The sequence below is a fragment of the Lissotriton helveticus genome, chromosome 3_1 (assembly GCF_964261635.1).
Source record: "Lissotriton helveticus chromosome 3_1, aLisHel1.1, whole genome shotgun sequence".
In the NCBI taxonomy this organism is placed as follows: domain Eukaryota; kingdom Metazoa; phylum Chordata; class Amphibia; order Caudata; family Salamandridae; genus Lissotriton; species Lissotriton helveticus.
In genome coordinates this window covers 1,039,690,393-1,039,713,150 of record NC_136061.1, presented here as the reverse complement: position 1 = coordinate 1,039,713,150, position 22,758 = coordinate 1,039,690,393, and the positions used below count along the sequence as shown (strand labels likewise).

Below are 22,758 nucleotides of genomic sequence, written 5' to 3'. Positions count from 1 at the left end.
AATATTGAGCTGCCGTGGGCTGAGGATCTCTGCGAAAAGGCCCTCAACGAAGGCCTCCATGTCCTCCCCCCCTCCTCCAGGTCTCGGATCCGAATGTTGTCTCTCTGGGCCCTATTTTCGAAGTCTTCCGACTTCAGCAGTGCGAGCTGTAGTTGCTTCTGGAGATCGTGCACCTGTGCCCACGTGTCCGTGGTCTGTTTATCTAGGTCCTGGGTGTGGCTTTCCAAGCCAAGCACTCTTGTGCCCACCGAATCTACATCTTGTTGAAGTTTGGCCACCTGCGTGGTCAAGTCCGCTTTGAGTTGCTCAATGGATGCTTTGATGTCTTGATTAAGCCCTGCACGCAGTTCGGTCCTAAACTCGTAGAGACGCCATCAGATCGTCTCTCGTGAATGCCATGGTGTCCGTGGATGCCCCCTGCAGCGGCGGTTGACATTTTTCGACGGGAGGAAAGAAGCTGGAGACCCTGGTTGTCTTCTTCTTTTTGTGGCATAAGTGCTTCCCCAGAGACCCCCAGGTGTCTGTGCGTTCCGCGCTGGTTGCTAAGGGTGATCGCTGCCTCCTCCCTCGTGCTGAGCAAACGTAGCTTCTTGATGGCGTTCACACCCCCTAGTCCCCCAGCAATCAGTGTTAGCAAGTCGGCGTCAGTAGCTTATGGGGGGTGGGGACTGGGGGGGGGGGTCAGTACAGCAGGGTGGTTGTGGCACCTCAATGTGCTTGAGATGTGGCAGACGCGCAGGGGGCACCAGATCTCGCTCTCCTCACTTCAGCGCTGCTGCCTCCAGACAGGGAAACCTGCCCTGGGGGGTGGGGTGGGGGGGGCTGCCTCTGGGGTGGGGGGGGCTGCCTCTGGAGCGCTCTCCTCTAATCAAACGGACGGTGTGGCACTGGTCAGGCAAGTCAGGCATAATCTTCGACTGTTGCTGGTGGGCAAATGTGGCTCGCACCGTCAGGGCTCCATGTATTTCCTTCATAGGGTGGGCCACCCAGCACCATTAGACTGCCCGCGCTCGACGTTCAGTGCGGGCCCGCTTCCCGCTTTGTATTCTGCTGTCACCCGGCAACGTGGCTCTGGGCGTCGAGCAGCTCCCCTCGCGCTATGGCCAGCAGTGTTCTTCGTGCCTCAGCTGCGGGGGTCGGCATAATTAGACTGGTGCCCCTGCATTGCTTGCGCTGGGAGGGGAGAGGACACCGGTTGCTCAGTATCCTCCCACCGCAGCGCAGCCACCATTTCGTGGTGCTTCAGATCGAGGTCCCGGACCCCAGCTATCACCAGCGCAGCTCACCTCAGTCGGCACACTCTGCCAGGGAGGGGGTGGGCTCCCCAGCTCCTGACCGGCCACAATGGGGGAGCGCTGGTGTCTCACTTGCAGTAATTAGCGGGCTCCTCTCAGGCATTTATTTTATTTTATTTCACTTCATTTTATTGCTCGTTGTCACTATATCACACAATTAACACAGGATACTAGATCACACTTCCGTGTTTTGAAGCCGATGTACTCGGTCACATGGTGAGGGTTCACTGAGACACCGTCTTTCCTATTGGTCCACTAGTACGGCACATGTGACTAACCTCGCACAAATCATAGCGCGACGCATTCGCGCGTTAATTACTCGAGAATTTCGAAGATCCGGCTCGTTGCGGCACTAACGTGAGTGTTTGTGTTTATTCGTTTCCATTCCAATTTTTCAACGCTCAAGTATCCTCACGTTTGGGTGATAGGTTGTATTTGGTTATTTCTCTTGCACTGTTCTCGTTCACCACTGGGCAGTGGGCTTCCATTGTCAGCATGGACACAGCGCACAAGTTTTAGGCACGTCACGTTGTATAGCCAATACACTGGAGTCCTATTCCCCACAAGTTCCCTACCCAGCACGCAACCCACAGATAACCGCATGATGATCGAGCAATTCAGTTTTTTAAGAAATGTATCATCCTAGTGGAGTAACTAATTTGGTCCTGTTTTGACCCTTATTTTCAGACCCCTGACGAAGGGTCCTATCCTTACGACCCGAAATGCATTGGGTGGATGTGAATAATTTCAATCATGTCGCAATTTGCATCATAAGATGGTTATTATGAACAGACGAAATTAATCATTGAAATCTTTCAAATAAGAATTGATTTTTGAAAAACTACGAGATTCTTTATGAATAAACTTTATTTGGTTGAAGAAACCTCAGTGTTTCAACGTTTACTGAGCGCACAGATTGGTGGGTAGTCGACGCTACTCACAACATCTTTTACATTTAATGGCAGTCGCCATTTTGTAGGACCCCTTTGCAGCTTCTCCTGGATCTCGAACCAGCTCCCCAGGGGGTCAGATCAGCTCCACGGGGCGCCCTTTCCCTCAACACGGGATCCGCTTCACCTCAGGGTCTTGAGGGGGCACGAATTGGAGACATATAGATGAACTTAAGCGCTCTGGAATGCGGCGCGGACTGGGAGCCGAGGTAAAGCACGTCTACCCGGCCAACTTGCCTGGCCACCCCCCCGATTGCACCTTTTTGCAGTAATGACTGAAGCTCCTGCTGGAGAAGCACAAACCCCGACAGTGAGGGAAAGGAAGGGGAAACTCCAGGAAGTGTAGGGCGTACCCATTCTCTATGATGTTCAACACCCAGAGATCTGTAGTAATAGACTTCCAATGTTGTAGAAAATGGGACACCCGTTCTCCCAGGGGACAAGCATGCTCTAGGATGGTGGACCTAGAATTGTTTCCCAGCGGCACCAGCTGGAGGGGCGGAGGAGGAGGAAACTTGCTGTTGTGCTGCACCTCGCACATGACCTCTGTCCTTTCCCCTGTAAGATCTGTCAAGGGATTTGCCTACTGTTGCTACGGCTGCTGTCTGGTACAAAAGGGCAAGTTCCTCTCAAAGCCACAAAACTTGCGATATTGTCTGAAGCCCCTGGGCTGAGATTGAAGTCCCAAAGACCTTCTGTGGCTCTACTGACTTTAAAGTGCTGCAGTGCCAAGTCCGCTTTGGCCCCTAACAGGTGAGATCCATCAAATGGCAGATCCAACAGGATCCAACAGAGTGGCTTGGCCATCAGGAGAGAACCCTGAACCTAGCAACCAAGTGTGCCTCCTAGTAGCCACAGACAATACCATCGTCCTGGCAACTGAATCGGCAGTTTCCAGAACAGACTGTATGACCTGGTAGGTGGCAGCTTGGGCATCCGTCGGTACCTCAGAGAAATGCCCTTAAACTTCCTCAGGCAGTTTTGGGACCACCTCCCTGGCAGAGTCCATAAGAGCGTGGATGTAGCGACCCAAAAAAAAAGGCTTGAGGGCCACACTGCCTGGCCTCTTCTTCGCAGCTTGCTTCATGTATTTAGACTCCCTATCTGCAGGTGTAAATGGGAAGCAACCTGCAGACTGCCTTGAGGAGCACGAAGCTTGGATGACAAAGCTTTCCGGGGAGAGATGGGTGAAACAGAAAAGCAGGATCCCCAGAGCCACCTTGTACCTCCTTGCCATAGTCCAGGACACCGTTGGAGCAGACATCGACTTTTTTCAGACATCAGAAATATGCTCTGTGTAGGAGAGTAGGGTCTGCAATCCTATGATCACCCAGATTTTTGCTTTTTGCTTCACTGGTTTACGACTTTCCCTGGCTGTGGGCCTGCTAATCAGACCCACAGCCTAGCTGTTCTCTCTATTCCAAATTGTACCCAGGTACTGAATTGGCACTGGGCCCTCTCCAAGTCCCTGTACCCAGGGCAGAGGTGCACCCAGAAGTCTCCCAGGGGCTGCAGCATGTATTATGCCACCCCTGGGCTGACTAACTAAAACAGACAACAGGCTGCTTGACAGCTGGGGGCAAGGAGGTGTAATCACCCCTGCTCTAGATATAGTATACCTATATCTAAACTGAAAATGGGCACACAGATCTCCTATCAGTCACTCCTATGGCAGGCCTTAACAATCCTGAAGGCAGAGTGCTTGGAATCGTGTGAGATGGTGCTCTGGCATGAGCTGAGCCTGTCTGCGGCTTTCGGGATCTATCCCTTAGCCGTTTCCATGATAGCGTCAGACCATATACTCTTAAGTGCCTTATAATCCTCGCGGTTATGGTAACTTTGGTCTGACATTATCTAAACATGTCGTGTAAGGTGTCATATGCTTTGGAATACTACCCCCTCGCCAGTTCTGGCGACGGGCGTAGCATTCCACCCCTCTAGAGGGAGAAGACATGTTGGTAGCCTGTAACCCCGGTTAAAGTTAAACATAGCCTCAGCTCCACAAAATGGATGCTGCCACCGAGACACAAGTCTGCCCTCCTGCTGCTGGGAGTCCTTCCAGCGCGGGAGGCTTGAACAAAGGGTTTCCTGCCAGGGGCGGTGCTAGCACCATCCCAGACAGGGTTATGTGTATCTCAGGTAGGCAGGGCTATAGAGGAAGGTGACTGCAAGTGGCACCCCGGTGCTCACTGTGCATATGCCGGCTCAAACCAGTTCCTGGGGCACACCAGCCCCTGAGCTGGGGAGAGACCGGACAAAGGAGAGGGGTGTAACCACCCCCCTCCTAGTCCCACCCATAGGGCAGGACTTAGTCGCGTGCCAGCCCCTTTTCTCAGGATAAAGGTAGGAGCAGGCCCCCTTCCAAATCAGATCATCTTTGAATCCTGAAACTACTTTCTACGAAAGGAACTCAAGACTTCTACTCAAGATTTCTCCCTTGTGACTAAGGAGTAGTCACCCTGCAGCAGCAGGCACCAACTAAGTATCGTGCGGTTTGCTAAGACGTCCTTCCTCCGGAACCAGACTGACCAGCACGACGAGACCCGGACTCCCTGCCCTCTCTGACCTCAACCTGCCTCTACAGCACAGCTGAGAACCGTGGGTGCGACGAGACCAGAGGACCCGGCGACCATCAGAACCAGCACGACACTGAACCAGCACGACCACCGAGGGACCCTCGAGTGGGTGCACTGGGGTAAGAGAAGCCCCAACCCCAAGCAGCACGAGCACCGAAGTCCAGCCCCCCAGCATCCACCAGATCTGCGTGGGGCCCTTTTGCTTCTGTGTTGCTTGCCACGTTGTCCGGTCACTTGCCCGGTGGCTATTGACCCTCCAGACGACGTCCTACGTTTGTTTCACCGCTGGTCTAGCTCCACTAGACTGGCCCTTGTCTCCTCTTGAAGGGGAACTTCCTCGGACCCTCCTGGTCCACTCCAGACGCCATTTTGTGTTGCCACGTGGGCTTGCCTTAGCCAAGGCTTGTTGCCTCCTTCAACGGATCCAGCATCGCCAGCAGCAGACATCCGACGTGGGACAGCTCGCAGACCTCCAGCCTGGTCGACATCAGCGCCCTGGTCCGTGCAGCAGCAGAATCCAGTGTCACCTCTTCGCCTGGCTGAGTGACCTCGTCCGGTGCCATCCTGGTGCCCACCTAATCACTGGCTAGTGATTCAGAACTTGGTCCCCTCTGCTTACAGGTACTCTTCTTCAACTGATCCAGTCCTTGGATCAGCCCGGAACATCTTCACTGGTCGCCTGCCAGCAACTCTTACTTCAGGCTCCTGGTTCGTCAACGAGGTTTCCAGACGACACTTGAACCCTATGCAGCCGCAGCCCCTGGGCTAGGTAAACCGAGTACCACGGTGCTCCAGCGTAGACCCACTCTCTAAGTGTCTAGATCCACTTTCGTTTTTGACCTACCTAGTCGGGTTCGCCCGAGAACACTAACTTTTGCATTTACTAGTATCCATAGACTTTGTCCCGCATTACGCGTGAGAGTTTCCACTCTGCACACGACGTCCCTAGGCCTCCTGCTTCTAATCCAAGGGTTCAGCATTGTAGGCCCAGCGTTTCTAAAGTCTCTGAGAGTAGTACTTACCTGCTAGTAATTTCGCATTCCACTTTTGTAGTATATGGTTTTTCGTGCCCCTCGGGCATTTGTGTAAATTGTGCGACTTTCAGTATTTCTTTAAGAGTTTTGTATTGTGCTTAGCTCCCTGACTCAAAGAGTTCATGGTAGTACTGTTATAAATAAATATACTTTATTTTCATAACTTGTGTGGTGTCCTTTCACTTGGTGTTCAAGGGGTAAATGTGATGGTAAAACAGCTGGCTTAACACGCCCTCTAGAGTTTAGCCTAAAGACTGCTCTTGTCCATGCTACTAGGATAGCTGGTCTATCAGGTTGACTTACAACCAATCATCAATAAGGGTAGTTTGGACTGATACGTAGTGATCACTAGAATAGTGAACACTGCATATCAGGCCAACTTCTCACACTCTGCAAAAGCATTGTTAGAAGGAAGTAGAGGCTCTGAGATAGAGGAAGGAGAATGGAGCCCCTCCGTTAAAATATTAGTTTTTAATTCCGCTGTGGGGAGGGGAAATTCCAGTAGATCCACTACCTTCTTGATCAAAGCGTGATAAGTGGCCACCTCCTGCATCGGGAGACCTAATGGAGATGAGCGCTCCCATTCAGGAGAGGAATTCAGGCTGCTAACCTCCTGCAAACCTTCAAAATCCAGATCCGGATCAGGATCCACAATCTCCCCTTCCTCAGCTTCTCCATGCTCTTTCTGGTATTCTTCCTCTTCTTATAATCTCTGTACCTCTCTCTGAAACCTCATCCTAGAAATAGGCAACGATGGTGCCAGATGCGGCGTCGGTGACTTCGGGATCGGCGTTGAAGCGAGGTCTACTGGAACAGTAGTGGATTCCAGTTAAGGTTGAGTTGGCGCCAGTTCAGAACTAGACGGCACTGGGGAATTTCCATCCAGTGGCGCTTGCCCCTCAAGAGATTGTACTGGCGTAGAAAATCTTGGCGCCCCAAGAGGGAAACTCCCTGGAGCCATCGGCATAATAGGTGCCTGAAGGAAACGAGGTGGCAAACCTCCAGGGGGAAATGCCAGTGGACCCATGGGGCCAACAGGCACACCAGTACGGTTTGCCGCTCTGGCGGACAAGACAAACATCGCATTTAAAAAATGCAACAGATCCGTACCCGCAGTCGGGAAGGTAGGATATACCGGATCTGGCACTGCAGGCTCTCAAGCCACTCGAGACGGCAGCACATTTGGTTCCGGCTGTGGCGCCGGAGACCCTGGAGCCACAGATGGAGTGGTTGGCTTTGGCAACTGTGGAGGCATTGCTTCTCTCTGAGCCGTTGGAGTAATGGCTCCCAGAGCTGGAGACGAGGATGGAGTCCTGTCAGGAGAAGGAGAGACCTCATCTTTTCGATGACGCCTGGGACCTGGGGACACAGACTTTAGAGTAGCAACCTTTGACGAATGACACAGAGACCCATGGCGTTGCTTTTTCTCGTGCTTCTTCAACGACCTCGAAGTATGTGTAGTCGGTGACTTGGAAAGGGACCTCTATCTTCTTCAACCCCTTTTCTGCTTCTTGGCCATGAATAATTTGGCCTCCCTCTCCTTCAGCGCTTTGAGAGTCATGCGCCTGCATGAAGAGCACTCCTCAACGTCGTGGTCCGATGAAAGACACCATAAACAGTCTTCATGGGAGTCAGTGATAGACAATTGGCCCCCACATTTCCTGCATGGCTTGAAACCAGATTTTCTTTGAGTAGCCATCCTTGATGCTACAAAGTCACAACAATCCTCAACATAGAAACTCCCAGAAATGGAGAGCCTTGGGGAAAAACCATTACGAGTCGACGGTGCGGAAAAAAGGAAACGGACATCAGCACGCAGATCAGGTCTTCTTATGGCTCCGATGACGTCACGCGGAGTCGTATGCGGAGACGTTCCATTGTGAAGTCCTCACCAACATGGGAGAGCTGAGGAGAAAAGTTTCTGTGAAATGCTGCGCATTGGGGTAACTCAAAAGGTGAGGAATCCACACACAGATGTATTCCCCAGAAGCCCTCTGTTCTTTTTCGGAACTAGAAAATAACAGGAGTAGCTACCAGTAAAAATTTCTGATGCCGGTATGCCGTCTATGGCTCCCTCGTCAATGAAGGATTGAACTTACTTCCGTAGAATGGAGGGAAAAAAAGTATCTTTCCTCCAAAAGGGTGACCATGTGCTTCCAGAGGCAAACTGAAGTGGTTTCAATGCGCCAAGGAATGGGTTATTGCATTGGCCCAGAGAACCAGGATGCTTTCTGCACGATCCCAGACCTCGAACTCGAATAATTTGGGAGGTTGTTGATGCAGAATTTGACATTGCCTTTCTTGGAAATTGCTGCATGGGTGCTGGAAGCCCGGGGAGAGTGATATAGCCTTACTATCTTTAATGCTCTCCAGAGCAGCATCTACCTTATTTTTCAAGAGATGGGGCCATCAAATGTCATGCCCTTAAGCAATGCTTGGACATCACTAAAGAAACCTGTGGATCTGGCACATGACATATCTAAGCACCAAAGTGGTACCAACTAGCCAAATGAAGCAGTCAGGAGAGTCTAGGCCTCACTTAATAGCATACTTTGCAGCACATTGGCCATCTTGTATCATCATCTGCTGAAGATTGGCTCGGAGGTCATCAAGGATCACGGCAAGATGTCACTCACATGTCCCACAATATGCTTGTGGTGCCCCAGGAGGATAGCTGATCTCACGGATCTGAGGGCAAGGCTGGCACAGGAGATCAGCTTTTTCCCCCAAAGGTCTCCATGCTTTTGGACGGTGTCTGGAGAGTAGTTGGGAAGGAATTCGGATTTAGTGAAATGGAGGAACAGCTCTGAGGAGATCTGCCCTGACTACAGGACATCTGTGCGGATGTTTATTTTGATCTTTGCTGAAAGTAGCTGAAGGTCAAGGACTTCTGCCGTCCTTCTGTCCACCACGGATGCCGATACCTAAATAGGCGGGCCAGGTGGAGAGCGGAGGCCAGTGTCCGGAAGCATGCAGGCCAGAATCCATCGTGGGCCCAAACTTGCAGCCCTTTTCTGATTTGGCCTTTTTCTATTGCTTTTCATTGGGCACACAATGCTGTGTTGGCACACTACACCCTGCTGTCAACCGGGCCGCTGGTGGTGTAGTGTTGGTGCTGCTTTGGACCCTGCCCCGTGCTTGCTTCAAGCCTCTGAGACTTGCCCCACAAGCAGCTGCTACTTACCAGTGAGCAGCCCCTGTTAGATTGCCCATTCTTCATGGAGTTGTATTGGGCTCCCTATACCGTATTTGCACCCGACCACCCCTGTGCCGCTGGTGGTGTACTGTGGGGTCTGAACGGAACCTTGCCAATACTGATCTTAACTCCCTAAGACCGGTCTTGTATGTTGATGTTACCTATCGGTATGCTAAATGTTTTTTTCCTCCCAAAGGTTACCATTGCAAAGTCTGAACATTTCACCAAGTGTCCACTTTTGATATTGAAAAGTATCTCTATTGCAAAAAGTATTTACCAAAGACAAAGTTCTGTAGTTCTGAAAAATAAATATAACCAGGTATTTGTATGAATTGGTCTCGGATTTATTCATTGAGTGTGTCATTTATTGCCACTGTGTGTACAAAAGATGCTGATCAATGCCCTCTGACAAGCCTAACTGCTCGCCCACACTACCACAAAAGAGAGCATTAGTATTATCTACTTCAGCCTCTGTAAAGACTCTGGGGATCCCCTGGACTCTCTGCACACTATACATCTTTTTGGTATAGTGTATAGAGAGCCAGCTTCCTACAGTGATGTTTGAGTACGAGTAGCGAATAATTGTTCAATACTAGTGCTCAGCTAGTGACCTTTCCTTTTTTGTTGCACTCAAATCATCTAGGAAAGGCCGCCAAGCTTTTGCAGATTATTTTTGTAGGCAAGGTATCCTAGAGATGACTTTCTCTTAAACCTGCATTTGTGCCATTTCTTCTAATCAGTGCCCATAATGGGCCTAATAATTAATACAGCAATCATAAGCAACTTCAAATTATGTCTATCCAACATTGAAACGCCCCATGTGTCACTGAACAGCAGGGTAGGTTCACCTGCCATTATTTGCTTGACCACCTCTGCTATTTTCTGTAGGGCATTTTTCTGCTTGCTGCCTTACACACAAGAGATGAACCATCCCACAATCCAAGTGGTTACTTCTCCAGCATCTACGGTTGACTATTAATCCAGCTTTGGATGGTGTTTTGGGAAGAGGATGGAGGAGTCCACTACCATCACAGTCATTTTTCAAAAGGTTAACTTTATCTTTTTAACTCCAATCATTGAGGTTATTTACTGCCAATGATAATTCCCCATCCTCAGTCTGCATATCTAGAAGGGAATTCCATTTTTCATTGAGAGTGTTGTAAATTTATGTAGCATAAAAGTGGTCACTAATCTCCAGTCTGATCCTAGGATTTCCAAAGCCGTGGAAAGAATACATTTTTTAAGTATATGAATGTCAAAGAAAATAAATTCAGTTCTCAAATTAAGACGCAACTTATTCAGCTCATCAGCTTTGATTTGAAAAAGAATATATTAAAATTACCAATATGTTCCTGCGCCTTGGGATGTCAGATCCATTCCATCAACACCATAACTATCATCGTCCATGATTTTTGACAGGCCAAAATCTGTGATTTTTATTTCGCCACATGCTGTTCCATCTACCAAAAGAATATTGCCTAAGGAAATAAAGTTGCAGTTAAAAATAGGAAACAAACCTGGACACGATTATTTTGTGCTCTACAATGTCACGATATTCTTACTTTTATATTAATTTTTTTATGACAGATAGTTCATAGTCATGAAAATAATGCCTACCATGCCGAGATCCCTCATATACATCACATAACCTCTGCTGATAGAGTAATCTCTTGGTACCATCACCTGAATCCCCATACAGCAGACACTCTCTCAAGATGGCACTCATTTTAATGAAAGTTTGCAACATTTAGCAGCAGACATTTATTCACTGCATTTGAAGCACTAGCTCATTCAGTTTAGAGCTATCATTTTGGCCAGCATCAAGGCCATTGTGTGATCAGACATAATTAAATAATTAACTCAAGGTCCTATCACGTAGTTTTAGACCCAAAAACAACAGTTTGCTATTTCTGCATCAACATATCCTATCTTTAGTAGACTGCTTTTCTTTCAGGACTCCCAAACTATAGGACCCCACATTGCCAGGCCTCACTAGAGGATGTAGACTTGTATACATCCAATTAATAATACTTGCCCTAACGTATCCATTCATACATACTTTAAGGTAAGAACGCCAAATGAGACAAGCTTTTGGGTATTCAGACTGACATTTTGCCGCCTGTACTGCAGCGCCTAATAAAACAGCACTACAGTTGTAGGTAGTAAAACGCTTGTCAGCAGGTGGGGAAGGAGAGCAGAAAGCATGGTGCGCACCCCTAATTAAAAAATTAAAAACCAGAAAGAGGTAATCACCATGGGGCAACCACAGGAGTCAAGAGTGAGTCTGTGTTTGCCACATGGGGAAATGTTCACAAATCGTGCTTTTGAATTATAAGGCCAAACTGTATGGTCTAGGTCAGCAGTTCGTAATCTTTTGACTTCTGTGGACCCCCACTTAATCATTATTAAAACCTGGAGATTCGCACTGAATCATTACTGGAATCCAGGGACATCCAGCCTAAGCATTGTTGATAATTTACCTGCAAAATAATATACAAAAAGTACAGAATCATGCATTCATTAAATAAACACAAATTATTAAATATTTTATATAATTCAAAAACTAGTAAATTAAAAAACATTTTAATTTCAATAAGAAGTTTTGAGCTTTAATAAATTCAATTGAGGTCCCTCATTGTCCATACTATATTCTGCTTGATGCACTTGCACTGCTCTCACGTACCAATCTGAGAATACTAAATACATTTTTAAACCTCCAATTTTAAATTCTTTTGCATTTACAGAACATTTTAAAATTTTCAATAGTACATTTTGCTTCTTTATTTCTATACACTTTATTAATCTGTTAATACTTTTTTAGTTTTCCAAGCAGTCACGGACTCCCTGAGTAGGCTTCAAAGATACCCAGGAGTCTACTGACCACAGACTAAGAACCACTGATCTAGGTTGTGATTTCACTTGTGGTGGAATCCCAAAATGTCCTCCTTGGTGACATTGGGTCTTCTGTGATTGTGTGAGAGTTCGGAAAGTTAGAAGTTGCACGTTGGTTCCTGTCGTCATATTAAGTGTGGAAAATGTTACTCATCTTGTAAGCATGTGTTCGACGCATGTAGTGCTGTAGATTCACATGCTCTGAATACTCCTGCCACCTACTGTAGGGCACGGACGTTTGCATTGGCTCCATGGTTACACTGTTTTTCACACAGCAAGTGCGTGTATTTGAGCAGTAGGTAGGACAGATTGATGGCCATCCATGAAAATGAGTATAACCTGTTAAATATGTAAATGAAAGAAGCAACCACTTTCTCCTGATTACATGGATGAGTGCATATGAATTTACAGCACTACTCACGATGAACAGATCCTAACAGGGTTAGTACAAATTTCTGTTAATAGCACGTGTGGCTGTATATACACATGCGCTGCACAAATTATAAAGCAGTCAACCCATTGACTGGTCAGATGTTTGAAGCAAAGTCTTTAATACAGTCTGTTTAATTTTAGCTTGTTGGCGAGTTAGGGTATCCATACAGTAGTGCTTAGTAAATTTGTGTGGAGTGGACAACGTAGCTGCTTTACAAATGTCAGCTATGGTTATGTTACCAAGGTAAGCAGCTGTAGCCCCTTTCTTACTGGTGGAATGCAACCTAGGCTGGGCAGGCAGTGTTCTCTTGGCTTTGAGATAGGTGGCGTGGATGCACTGGACAATCCACCTGGCTATACCTGCCTTTGACAAAGGATGGCCTTTGTGAGGTCTAGATTATGAAATTTGAAGTTGTTCCGTCTTGCGGAAAGGTTTGATCCAGTCAATGAAGTGCATGAGGGCTCATATTACATCAAGCGTGGGAAGAGCCCTTTCTGCTACTGAGTCTCTAGAGCTTAAGTGAGATGCAATAGGGATACCACTTTTTGGAGGAACATGGGATTGGTCCTGAAGACAACTCTGTCTTCGATCAGTAGCAGCCCCCACCAAACCCAACACCACCCTCTCGGGTATGTAGCGCGCTTTAGAAATGCATTGATTGATTGATTGATTGGGCCTGGAGAAAGGGTTCCTCTAAGTAAGGGTCTGTAGACTGTATACACACCATAGGGAAGTAATAGGGACAAGGAAGGCAACCTTCCAAGAGATAAACTGTTAAGGGTAGGAGTGTTGTGTTTCAAAAGAGGGGACCAGGAGCATGGCAAGAATGACATTAAATTTCCAGACCGCGAAAGGAATGACCCATTTGATCCCATCCTCCCATAAAAGCCTTGATGGTAGGGATTCTAAACAATGAATTGTGTTCTCTGTTCTGCATGTACGCTGCAATAGCGGCTAAGTGGTAGCATATGGAAGTAAAAGCTATACCTCACTTCTGCAGGTGAAGGAGGTAACAGACCCACAGCCCACACAGCCCAAGATGGCTGCCGAGCCGGAGCTCCTTTAGGATGCTTTCAGGTTGAGGATTACCCATCTGCAAATATCCCTGTATTACTCTGCAATCTACCACTCTACTCTATACAACTGAAAAGAAGATAGAATCGGTCTCTACTTGCATGCATATTTTGGAAGATTTTCTACTTGTACTGGGGACTGAGGGTATACCAAACCTCACGACACCCCGTAGCCACTCTATTTGACGACCTTTCATCCCACAGGGAGCTGTGAGTCGCTGCTGCAGGCATAGGAAACTCCCAGAAGATAGCTGATGTGCGCCTTAGCCGGCTGAGTGCTCCTCTGTCAAGCCCTGCCCTAGTCAATAACCCACCTGACGCCCGTCCTGATGCCAAAGGCGGGGAATCCTATAGCTACTGGTGACTTGATCTCAGAGGGTGATCTGGGTGCTTCCACAACATGCAACAGGACCAGATGTACCCGACTGGTGGGCTGGTTCAGGCCTCTCTCCTGCAAGGGCCGCTGTTGACCTGGGTTTGAGGGCGGCCTGGACCCAATTCGCCTCCATCGGACGGTGAGATGGGCTCCTTGTGACAGTGGAGGGCGGCGGCCATGGGCTGCTCTTGAATCTGCAGGCCAGGCTCTTGCGCAGGCTCGGGCCCGAGGCCTTTTGCCACCGAGAGCCACTGACCCCCACCACCCCTCAAAGGAGACGACCAGTGGTGAGGGCTGGCTCCAAAATGCGAGGGCTGCTGCCAAATCCCCCTCTGGGGTCAACCTGATGCTTGGGGTTAGCTTGGGTTCCAGTCCAGTCACACTCATTGGAGGTGAGCTGGGCTCTTCTGCTACGAGTGCTGCGATCCACTGACTGTGGTCCATAAAGTCTGGGTTGTTGGCAGGCTTGGGCCTTGAGACTGCCTTAGCCGAGGATCGAAGCTCCCACCAGAGCTGACTGGTTGTGAGAGCAGGAACTGTCTTTGTTCAAGGGACACAGAGCCTCCCCTGCCCCCTAAAATCCTGGATCCTCTGTGTGTATCCCATGGACTGCGAAGCGCAAGCCCTGCTTGCCGCTGACACTGGTGCTCTCCCGCTGCATTCCTCGCTTCCTAGTGCCCAATATACACCTGACAGTGTGAATGCTGCTCCCCCAGTGGTCCAGTGACATAACCTTGCCAGTCTCGGGATCTGCTTGCTCTGACTCGCAGAGCCTTCTCCTCTCTGCAATTTAGGCAATGCATAAGTGTTTCAGCGGCTCTCTAGGTTTTTGGAGCATGATGGTCACAGTGGTGGCCTGACCGGGCTTGGCTGGCCCTCCATCTTGGAGGTTCTTTCATCCCCCCCGGTTCCCCACACGAAGGTCCATTCCCTAAATTTGTGGCCATTTCAACAGCATCATGATCAAAATATGGCTTAAGGCGCCTGGGAGCTTAAGGACTGTGATACACACTTACTGCATCCCTAATGGGGCAGCCATCTTACAATGGTTCAGAGTGTTCTATCAGAAGAGCTTTCAATGGCCTCATTTGATAGCCATCTCCTAGCAATTCATGATCCGGTCTTTAGGAATGTGGGATCTGAGTCTCCACTGTTGCATTGGAATATTCCTCTGCATTTGGAAAGATCTCCGGGCCTTAGGCTCCTTCGTCTATCCCCTTTACACATCCCCGGACAGCTGCACACTCTTGCTTCTACTCCCAATAAATCAGCCATCTTTTCTGTAGCAAGTTCATGTCCCTAATGGATCTATCCAAACATCAAGAGCAGTATTTCATCCCACTAACCCCCTGTACCTTTAGTCACCATGTAACCATATAATCGTAATACCAGAGATATCTTACTGGCACAGGTGGGCTGCAATGCCTTCAAGATAAACTACCCTCCCAAATGATCTAAAAACGCAACCAAGAACTTCTATTTGAGTAGTTTGTGTTTGAACTCTGAAACACATCTCTTATTCCTACATTTGTCCCAATAAAGGTATTTTGGTTAACAACCTAATCTCCTTCACCAACAGAATAGCTAAATGGAGAAGAGCTATAACATCCTTACTCCAAATTCAATCTTCCAAGAAAACACCTCATGGCGTTCGTATATCCAATATACCTTCAGACTGGATCCAGAGAATTTTTTTGTCAGCAGTACCCCTGCGCGTCGAAAGGTGGTGTTGGTTGACTTCACGTTCGTCGTTGGCGTTGTAATGATGTCACAGTATCTACTTAGACGTCGCTCTCGCGAGCGGACGTCAGTTCTGTACACTACTTCCCACGCCAGGAGTTCAGAGCCATGCAAGACACTGACCACTGGTGCACAAAACTAGGGGGCTGAAAGGATGTCCTTAACCCTAGAAATCACTTTGCAGAAAGGGGAGGATGTGTGGGGCAGTAAGAAATCTATAACTAATCTCTGTCTCTAACAGATATATTGTTACCGAAGGTAAGTAACTTGTTCATCTGAAAGAGCCCATTAGTTATAGATTCCTTACCTTGTGAATAGATACCGCAGCAATACCAACCCCGTAGGTGGGTCTGCAAACCAAGTTCACACCAGAAAGTCCGGGAGAACATAACGGCCAAAGAACCAGTCTCTCCGGACTTGGCTGTACAGGCAGTAGTGTTTAGTTAACGTGTGCAGAGATGCCCACGTAGCTGCCTGACAGATGTCATTGAGGGGACTCCCTGTCCCAAAGCAGAGGTAGCTGCAGTTGCCCTGGTGGAATGGGCGCGCAGTCCCACTGGAGCCTCCTTCTTTGCCTAAGAGTAGCAAACTTTTAAGCACAAAACAACCCATCTGGAGATGGTCCATTTGTGCACTGCCGAACAAGATACTTGCCTTCGGTAATGCTTTTTCTGGTAGATACAGTATCTGCCTGTGGATTCCTCACCTTGCGAATATCCCCCTTGCGTCAGCAACATTCGGAAATTCTTTTCGTAGCTTCGCGCAGATGTGGACTTGGACGTCATAGAGGCACGGCATCTCTCGCGACTCCGCTGACGCCCATAATAGGCCCATGCCGGCGTGATGACATCAGTTCCGCCCTTTTTTCCGTGCCTTCGAGGCACACGGACGGACCAATGACAGTAGATATATACATAGTATACACAGTATACAATAGCCAAGGTAAAACACACAGTGCAAAGTAAATATAAGAAAACATTTGAAATAAAACATTTTCCTTGACCATAAAATATTTACAACACAGATTCTCTGGTATAGAAGAGCGGACAACGGGGAGGCGGGTGGGTCAGTGAGGAATCCACAGGAAGATACCGTATCTACCAGAAAAAGCGTTACCGAAGGTAAGTAACTTGTTCTTCTGATAGATACATCTGCCGTGTGGATTCCTCACCTTGTGAATAGAGTCCCACAGCAGTCCCCACTCCCGGAGGAGGGTGTCCACTCTTCTAAACCAGTAAAACCTGAAGGACAGAGCGCGCAAAGTGGCCGTCCCTCCTCACTTCGGAATCCAAGCAGTAATGCTTCGCGAAAGTGTGGAGGGATGACCAAGTTGCCGCCCTACAAATGTCCTCTACAGGAACACCTCTAGCCAATGCAGAGGTTGAAGATTTAGCTCTTATAGAATGAGCCCTTATACCCTCTGGAGGTGCCTTACCGGCCAAAGAGTAGCAGATCTTTATACAGAGGACGATCCATCTTGACAAAGTTCTTTTATGGACCGCTCTTCCTCTCTTGCAGCCAGAAAACCCAATGAAGAGCTGGTCATCCAACCGACAGTCTTTAGATCTGTCCAGGTAAAAGGACACCGCCCTTTTGGGGTCCAGACGGTGTAATCTCTCCTCCTCCTTGGAAGGGTGAGGGGGAGGATAAAAGGTAGGGAGGGTAATGGATTGACCAAGGTGGAAAGGAGACCCCACCTTAGGCAGAAAAGCAGCCCTGGTCCTAAGAACCAAATACGATCAGTATGAATGGTCAAGAAAGGGGGCTTGGAACTAAGAGCTTGAAGCTCACTTACCCTCCTTGCCGAGGTTATCGCAACGAGGAAAACGGTTTTAAGAGTCAAAAGCCTCATAGGACATTTGTGAAGAGGCTCAAAGGGAGCACCCATTAAAAAGGTCAAAACAAGATTTAAGTCCCACTGAGGCACAATAAAAGGAGTTGGAGGAAACTTATTTGTGAGGCCCTTCAAAAACCTTAAAACTACAGGAGATTTAAAAAGAGATGGCTGGTCAGGCAAGCAGAGAAATGCCGACAGCGCTGAAAGATAGCCCTTCACTGTGGCAACAGCAAGCCCCTGCTGCGCCAGAGAAAGGGCAAACTGGAGAACATCAGACAAATGGGCTCTCAAAGGGTCTATAGATTTCTCCCCACACCAAGTGACAAATTTCGACCATCTATAAGAATAGATGGACTTAGTGGAGTCACGCCTGGCTGACAAGATGACATCCACCACGTCAGGCGGGAGAGAAAAGGAAATCAGGTTGCCCCGTTCAATCTCCAGCATGAAGGTGTAATGTCTGGAGGTGGGGGTGTAGAACCTGCCCCTCCATCTGAGAGAGGAGGTCTGCCCTGAGAGGGAGACGGAGCGGCAGGAGAGAGGAGAGGTGGAGAAGATCCGTGTACCACACCCTTCTTGGCCAACCCGGGGCGACCAATATGACTTGGGCCCGGTCTTGGCGAATCTTCCTCAGAACCCGAGGAATCAAGGGTATGGGAGGAAACGCGTAAAGGAGTTGATTTCCCCAACTCAACTGAAACTCGTCCCCCAAGGCTCCTTGCATCGCATACTGGAGACTGCAGAACGACGGGCAGTGAGCATTCCCGCGAGTGGCAAACAGATCCACCCGAGGAGTTCCCCACATCCGAAAGATGTCGGGAACAACCTCTGGATGGAGCCTTCACTCGTGGTCGGCCGAGAACTGACGACTCAGACTGTCTGCTCGCACGTTCAGAACCCCGGCCAGATGATTTGCCATCAGACAAATCTGATGGTCCTGAACCCAAGACCAGAGCCGCAGAGCCTCTCTGCAGAGACACTGCGACCCTACACCTCCCTGCTTGTTGATGTACCACATCGCGGTCGTGTTGTCCGTTAGGACTTGCACTGACCGACCGCGAAGGGAAGGGAGGAAGGCCTTGAGCGCCAAACGTATTGCCTGAAATTCTAGAAGGTTGATGTGAAGCAACCTTTCCTCTGGAGACCAAAGACCCTTGACCTCCAGATCCCCCAGATGAGCACCCCACCCTAGAGTGGATGTATCCGTTATCACCGTGGCCACCGATGGAGACAGATGGAAAGGCTTCCCTTGTGACAGATTGCCTTCCACGCCCCACTAAAATACATCCGCTGCAGTCTCTCTGGAGATCCTCACTGACTCCCTGAGGTCCCCTTGGTGTTGAAACCACTGCCTGCGGAGGCACCACTGGAGCGCCCTCATATGCCAGCGTGCATGGTTGTCCAGCAGAATGCATGAAGCCATCAGCCGAGCAGACGAAGGACCTTCAGGACTGGAACGACCGCTCCATTGAAAAATAAAGGAATCATTTCCTGTATGTCGCGAATCCTTTGAGGAGGAGGGAATGCACGACACACAGTAGTGTTCAGTACCACACCTATGAACAGGTTGCGATGGGAGGGCACCAGGTGAGACTTGGGTACATTTATCGAAAACCCCAAATGGTACAACAACTGAGTTGTATCCTGCAGATGCTGGAGCACTCTCTAGTACCCATAATCCGAGCCACAGAATCAGCTGTGTCAAGACCGCTCTGAATTACTTGGCGTGCTGCTGCTTGGGTGTCAGACAACACCTCCTCGAAATCACTCCTGTTCTCCTCAGGGATCTTAGGAGCCAAAGCACGCATTGAGTCCATAAGTGCGTGCACATACCTCCCCATGAGACAAGTGGCATTTGTAGACTTCAAGGCCATACTAGCGGATGAGAAAGTTTTCTTGGCCCCCTGATCTTGCTTTTTAGCCTCCTTGTCCTCAGGAACTTGGGGAAAAGCACTTATAGACTTCTTAGAACACGCAGCTTGAATCACCAGGCTCTTTGGAGAAGGGTGAGATGTTAAGAACGCAGGGTCCTCTGGAGCTACCCTATACCTTCTAGCCACACTCTTGGATACAGCAGGAGCAGAGAGCGGCTTCTTCCACACCTCCATAATGGGCTCAGTTAACGCCTCATTAAATGGAAGTAAAGGCTCCACAGCCGAACTCGGAGAGTGAAGAACTTCTGTTAGAAGGTTTGACTTCAATTCAACTGTTGGTAATGTTAAATTTAAAAGTCCCGCAGCCTTCCTCATTACCACATGATATGGCTGGACATCCTTTGAAGGCGTATCATGTCATGAGGGCAATTCCCACTCCGGGGAAAAATCCAGGCCACTGGCATCAGCCAGCTCTTCAAAACAATCTTCTCCCAGCTCACCCTCTTCTAAGTCAGGGCGAGAGTCGGCATAACTTTGTTCCTCCAAGAGACGTTGAGCTTCCCTTCTGGACCTGTCCTTTACACGCCTCGGCACCGGATCCATCAACGACTCCGACGGGGTCGGTACCGACTTAGATGGCCCACAGAGCCCCACACACAGAGCCCCACACACAGAGCCCCACACACAGAGCCCCACACACAGAGCCCCACACACAGAGCCCCACACACAGAGCCCCACACACAGAGCCCCACACACAGAGCCCCACACACAGAGCCCCACACACAGAGCCCCACACACACACAGAGCCACACACACACACACACACAGAGCCACACACACACACACAGAGCCACACACACACACACAGAGCCACACACACACACACAGAGCCACACACACACACACAGAGCCACACACACACACACAGAGCCACACACACACACACAGAGCCACACACACACACACAGAGCCACACACACACACAGAGCCACACACACACACAGAGCCACACACACACACACAGAGCCACACACACACACAGAGCCACACACACACACAGAGCCACACACAGAGCCACACACACACAGAGCCACACACACACACAGAGCCACACACACACACAGAGCCACACACACACACAGAGCCACACACACACAGAGCGAGCCACACACACACAGAGCGAGCCACACACACACAGAGCGAGCCACACACACACAGAGCCACACACACACAGAGCGAGCCACACACACACAGAGCCACACACACACAGAGCCACACACACACACAGAGCCACACACACAGAGCCACACACACAGAGCCACACACACAGAGCCACACACAGAGCCACACACAGAGCCACACACACACACACAGAGCCACACACACACACACAGAGCCACACACACACACACAGAGCCACACACACACACACAGAGCCACACACACACACACAGAGCCACACACACACACACAGAGCCACACACACACACACACAGAGCCACACACACACACACAGAGCCACACACACAGAGCCACACACACACACACAGAGCCACACACACACACACACACACACACAGAGCCACACACACACACACACACACACAGAGCCACACACACACACACACACACACACACACACACACAGCCACACACACACACACACACACAGAGCCACACACACACACACACACACACACAGAGCCACACACACACAGAGCCACACACACACAGAGCCACACACACACAGAGCCACACACACACAGAGCCACACACACACAGAGCCACACACACACACACACAGAGCCACACACACACACACACACAGAGCCACACACACACACACACACAGAGCCACACACACACACACACACAGAGCCACACACACACACAGAGCCACACACACACACACACACACAGAGCCACACACACACACAGAGCCACACACACAGAGCCACACACACAGAGCCACACACACAGAGCCACACACAGAGCCACACACACAGAGCCACACACACAGAGCCACACACACAGAGCCACACACACAGAGCCACACACACAGAGCCACACACACAGAGCCACACACACAGAGCCACACACACAGAGCCACACACACAGAGCCACACACACACAGAGCCCCCCCCACACACAGAGCCCCCCCCACACACAGAGCCCCCTCCCACACACACAGCCCCCTCCCACACACACAGCCCCCTCCCACACACACAGCCCCCCACACACACAGAGCCCCCCCACACACACAGAGCCCCCCCACACACACAGAGCCCCCCCACACACACAGAGCCCCCCCACACACACAGAGCCCCCCCACACACACAGAGCCCCCCCACACACACAGAGCCCCCCGCACACACACAGAGCCCCCCGCACACACAGAGCCCCCCACACACACAGAGCCCCCCACACACACAGAGCCCCCCACACACACACAGAGCCCCCCACACACACACAGAGCCCCCCACACACACAGAGCCCCCCACACACACAGAGCCCCCCCACACACAGAGCCCCCCACACACAGAGCCCCCCACACACAGAGCCACGCACACACAGAGCCCTCCCACGCATACACAGAGCCCCCCCCCCACACACACACAGAGCCCCCCCCCCACACACACACAGAGCCCCCCCCACACACACACAGAGCCCCCCCCACACACAGAGCCCCCCCCACACACACACAGAGCCCCCCGCACACACACACAGAGCCCCCCCCACACACACACACAGAGCCCCCCCCCACCCACACACACAGAGCCCCCCCCCACCCACACACACACAGAGCCCCCCCCCACCCACACACACAGAGCCCCCCCCCACCCACACACACAGAGCCCCACACACCCACACAGAGCCCCACCCACACAGAGCCCCACCCACACAGAGACCCACCCACACAGAGCCCCACCCACACAGAGCCCCACCCACACAGAGCCCCACCCACACAGAGAGCCCCACCCACACAGAGTCCCACACACACAGAGAGCCCCACACACACAGAGAGCCCCACACACACAGAGAGCCCCACACACACAGAGAGCCCCACACACAGAGAGCCCCCCACACACACACACACACACAGAGCCCCCCACACACACACACACAGAGAGCCCCACACACACACACACACAGAGAGCCCCACACACACACACACAGAGAGCCCCACACACACACACACAGAGAGCCCCACACACACACACACACAGAGAGCCCCACACACACACACACAGAGAGCCCCACACACACACACACACAGAGCCACACACACACACACACACAGAGAGCCACACACACACACAGAGCCCCACACACACAGAGCCCCACACACACAGAGCCCCACACACACAGAGCCCCACACACACAGAGCCCCACACACACAGAGCCCCACACACACACAGAGCCCCACACACACACAGAGCCCCACACACACACAGAGCCCCACACACACACAGAGCCCCACA

At 50.3% G+C, this 22,758-nt stretch overlaps 1 protein-coding gene across 5 annotated transcripts in view; it reads right to left on the bottom strand.

Moving 5' to 3' along the window:
• Positions 1 to 22,758, bottom strand: part of TLK1 (tousled like kinase 1) — a 656,881-nt gene that overhangs the window by 93,079 nt on the left and 541,044 nt on the right. For all 5 annotated transcript variants that reach the window (XM_078681584.1, XM_078681580.1, XM_078681585.1 and 2 more), the window contains one exon: positions 10,394 to 10,529. In XM_078681584.1, coding sequence (XP_078537710.1) covers positions 10,394 to 10,529 — 136 coding nt within the window. The remainder of the gene's footprint in view (positions 1 to 10,393; positions 10,530 to 22,758) is intronic.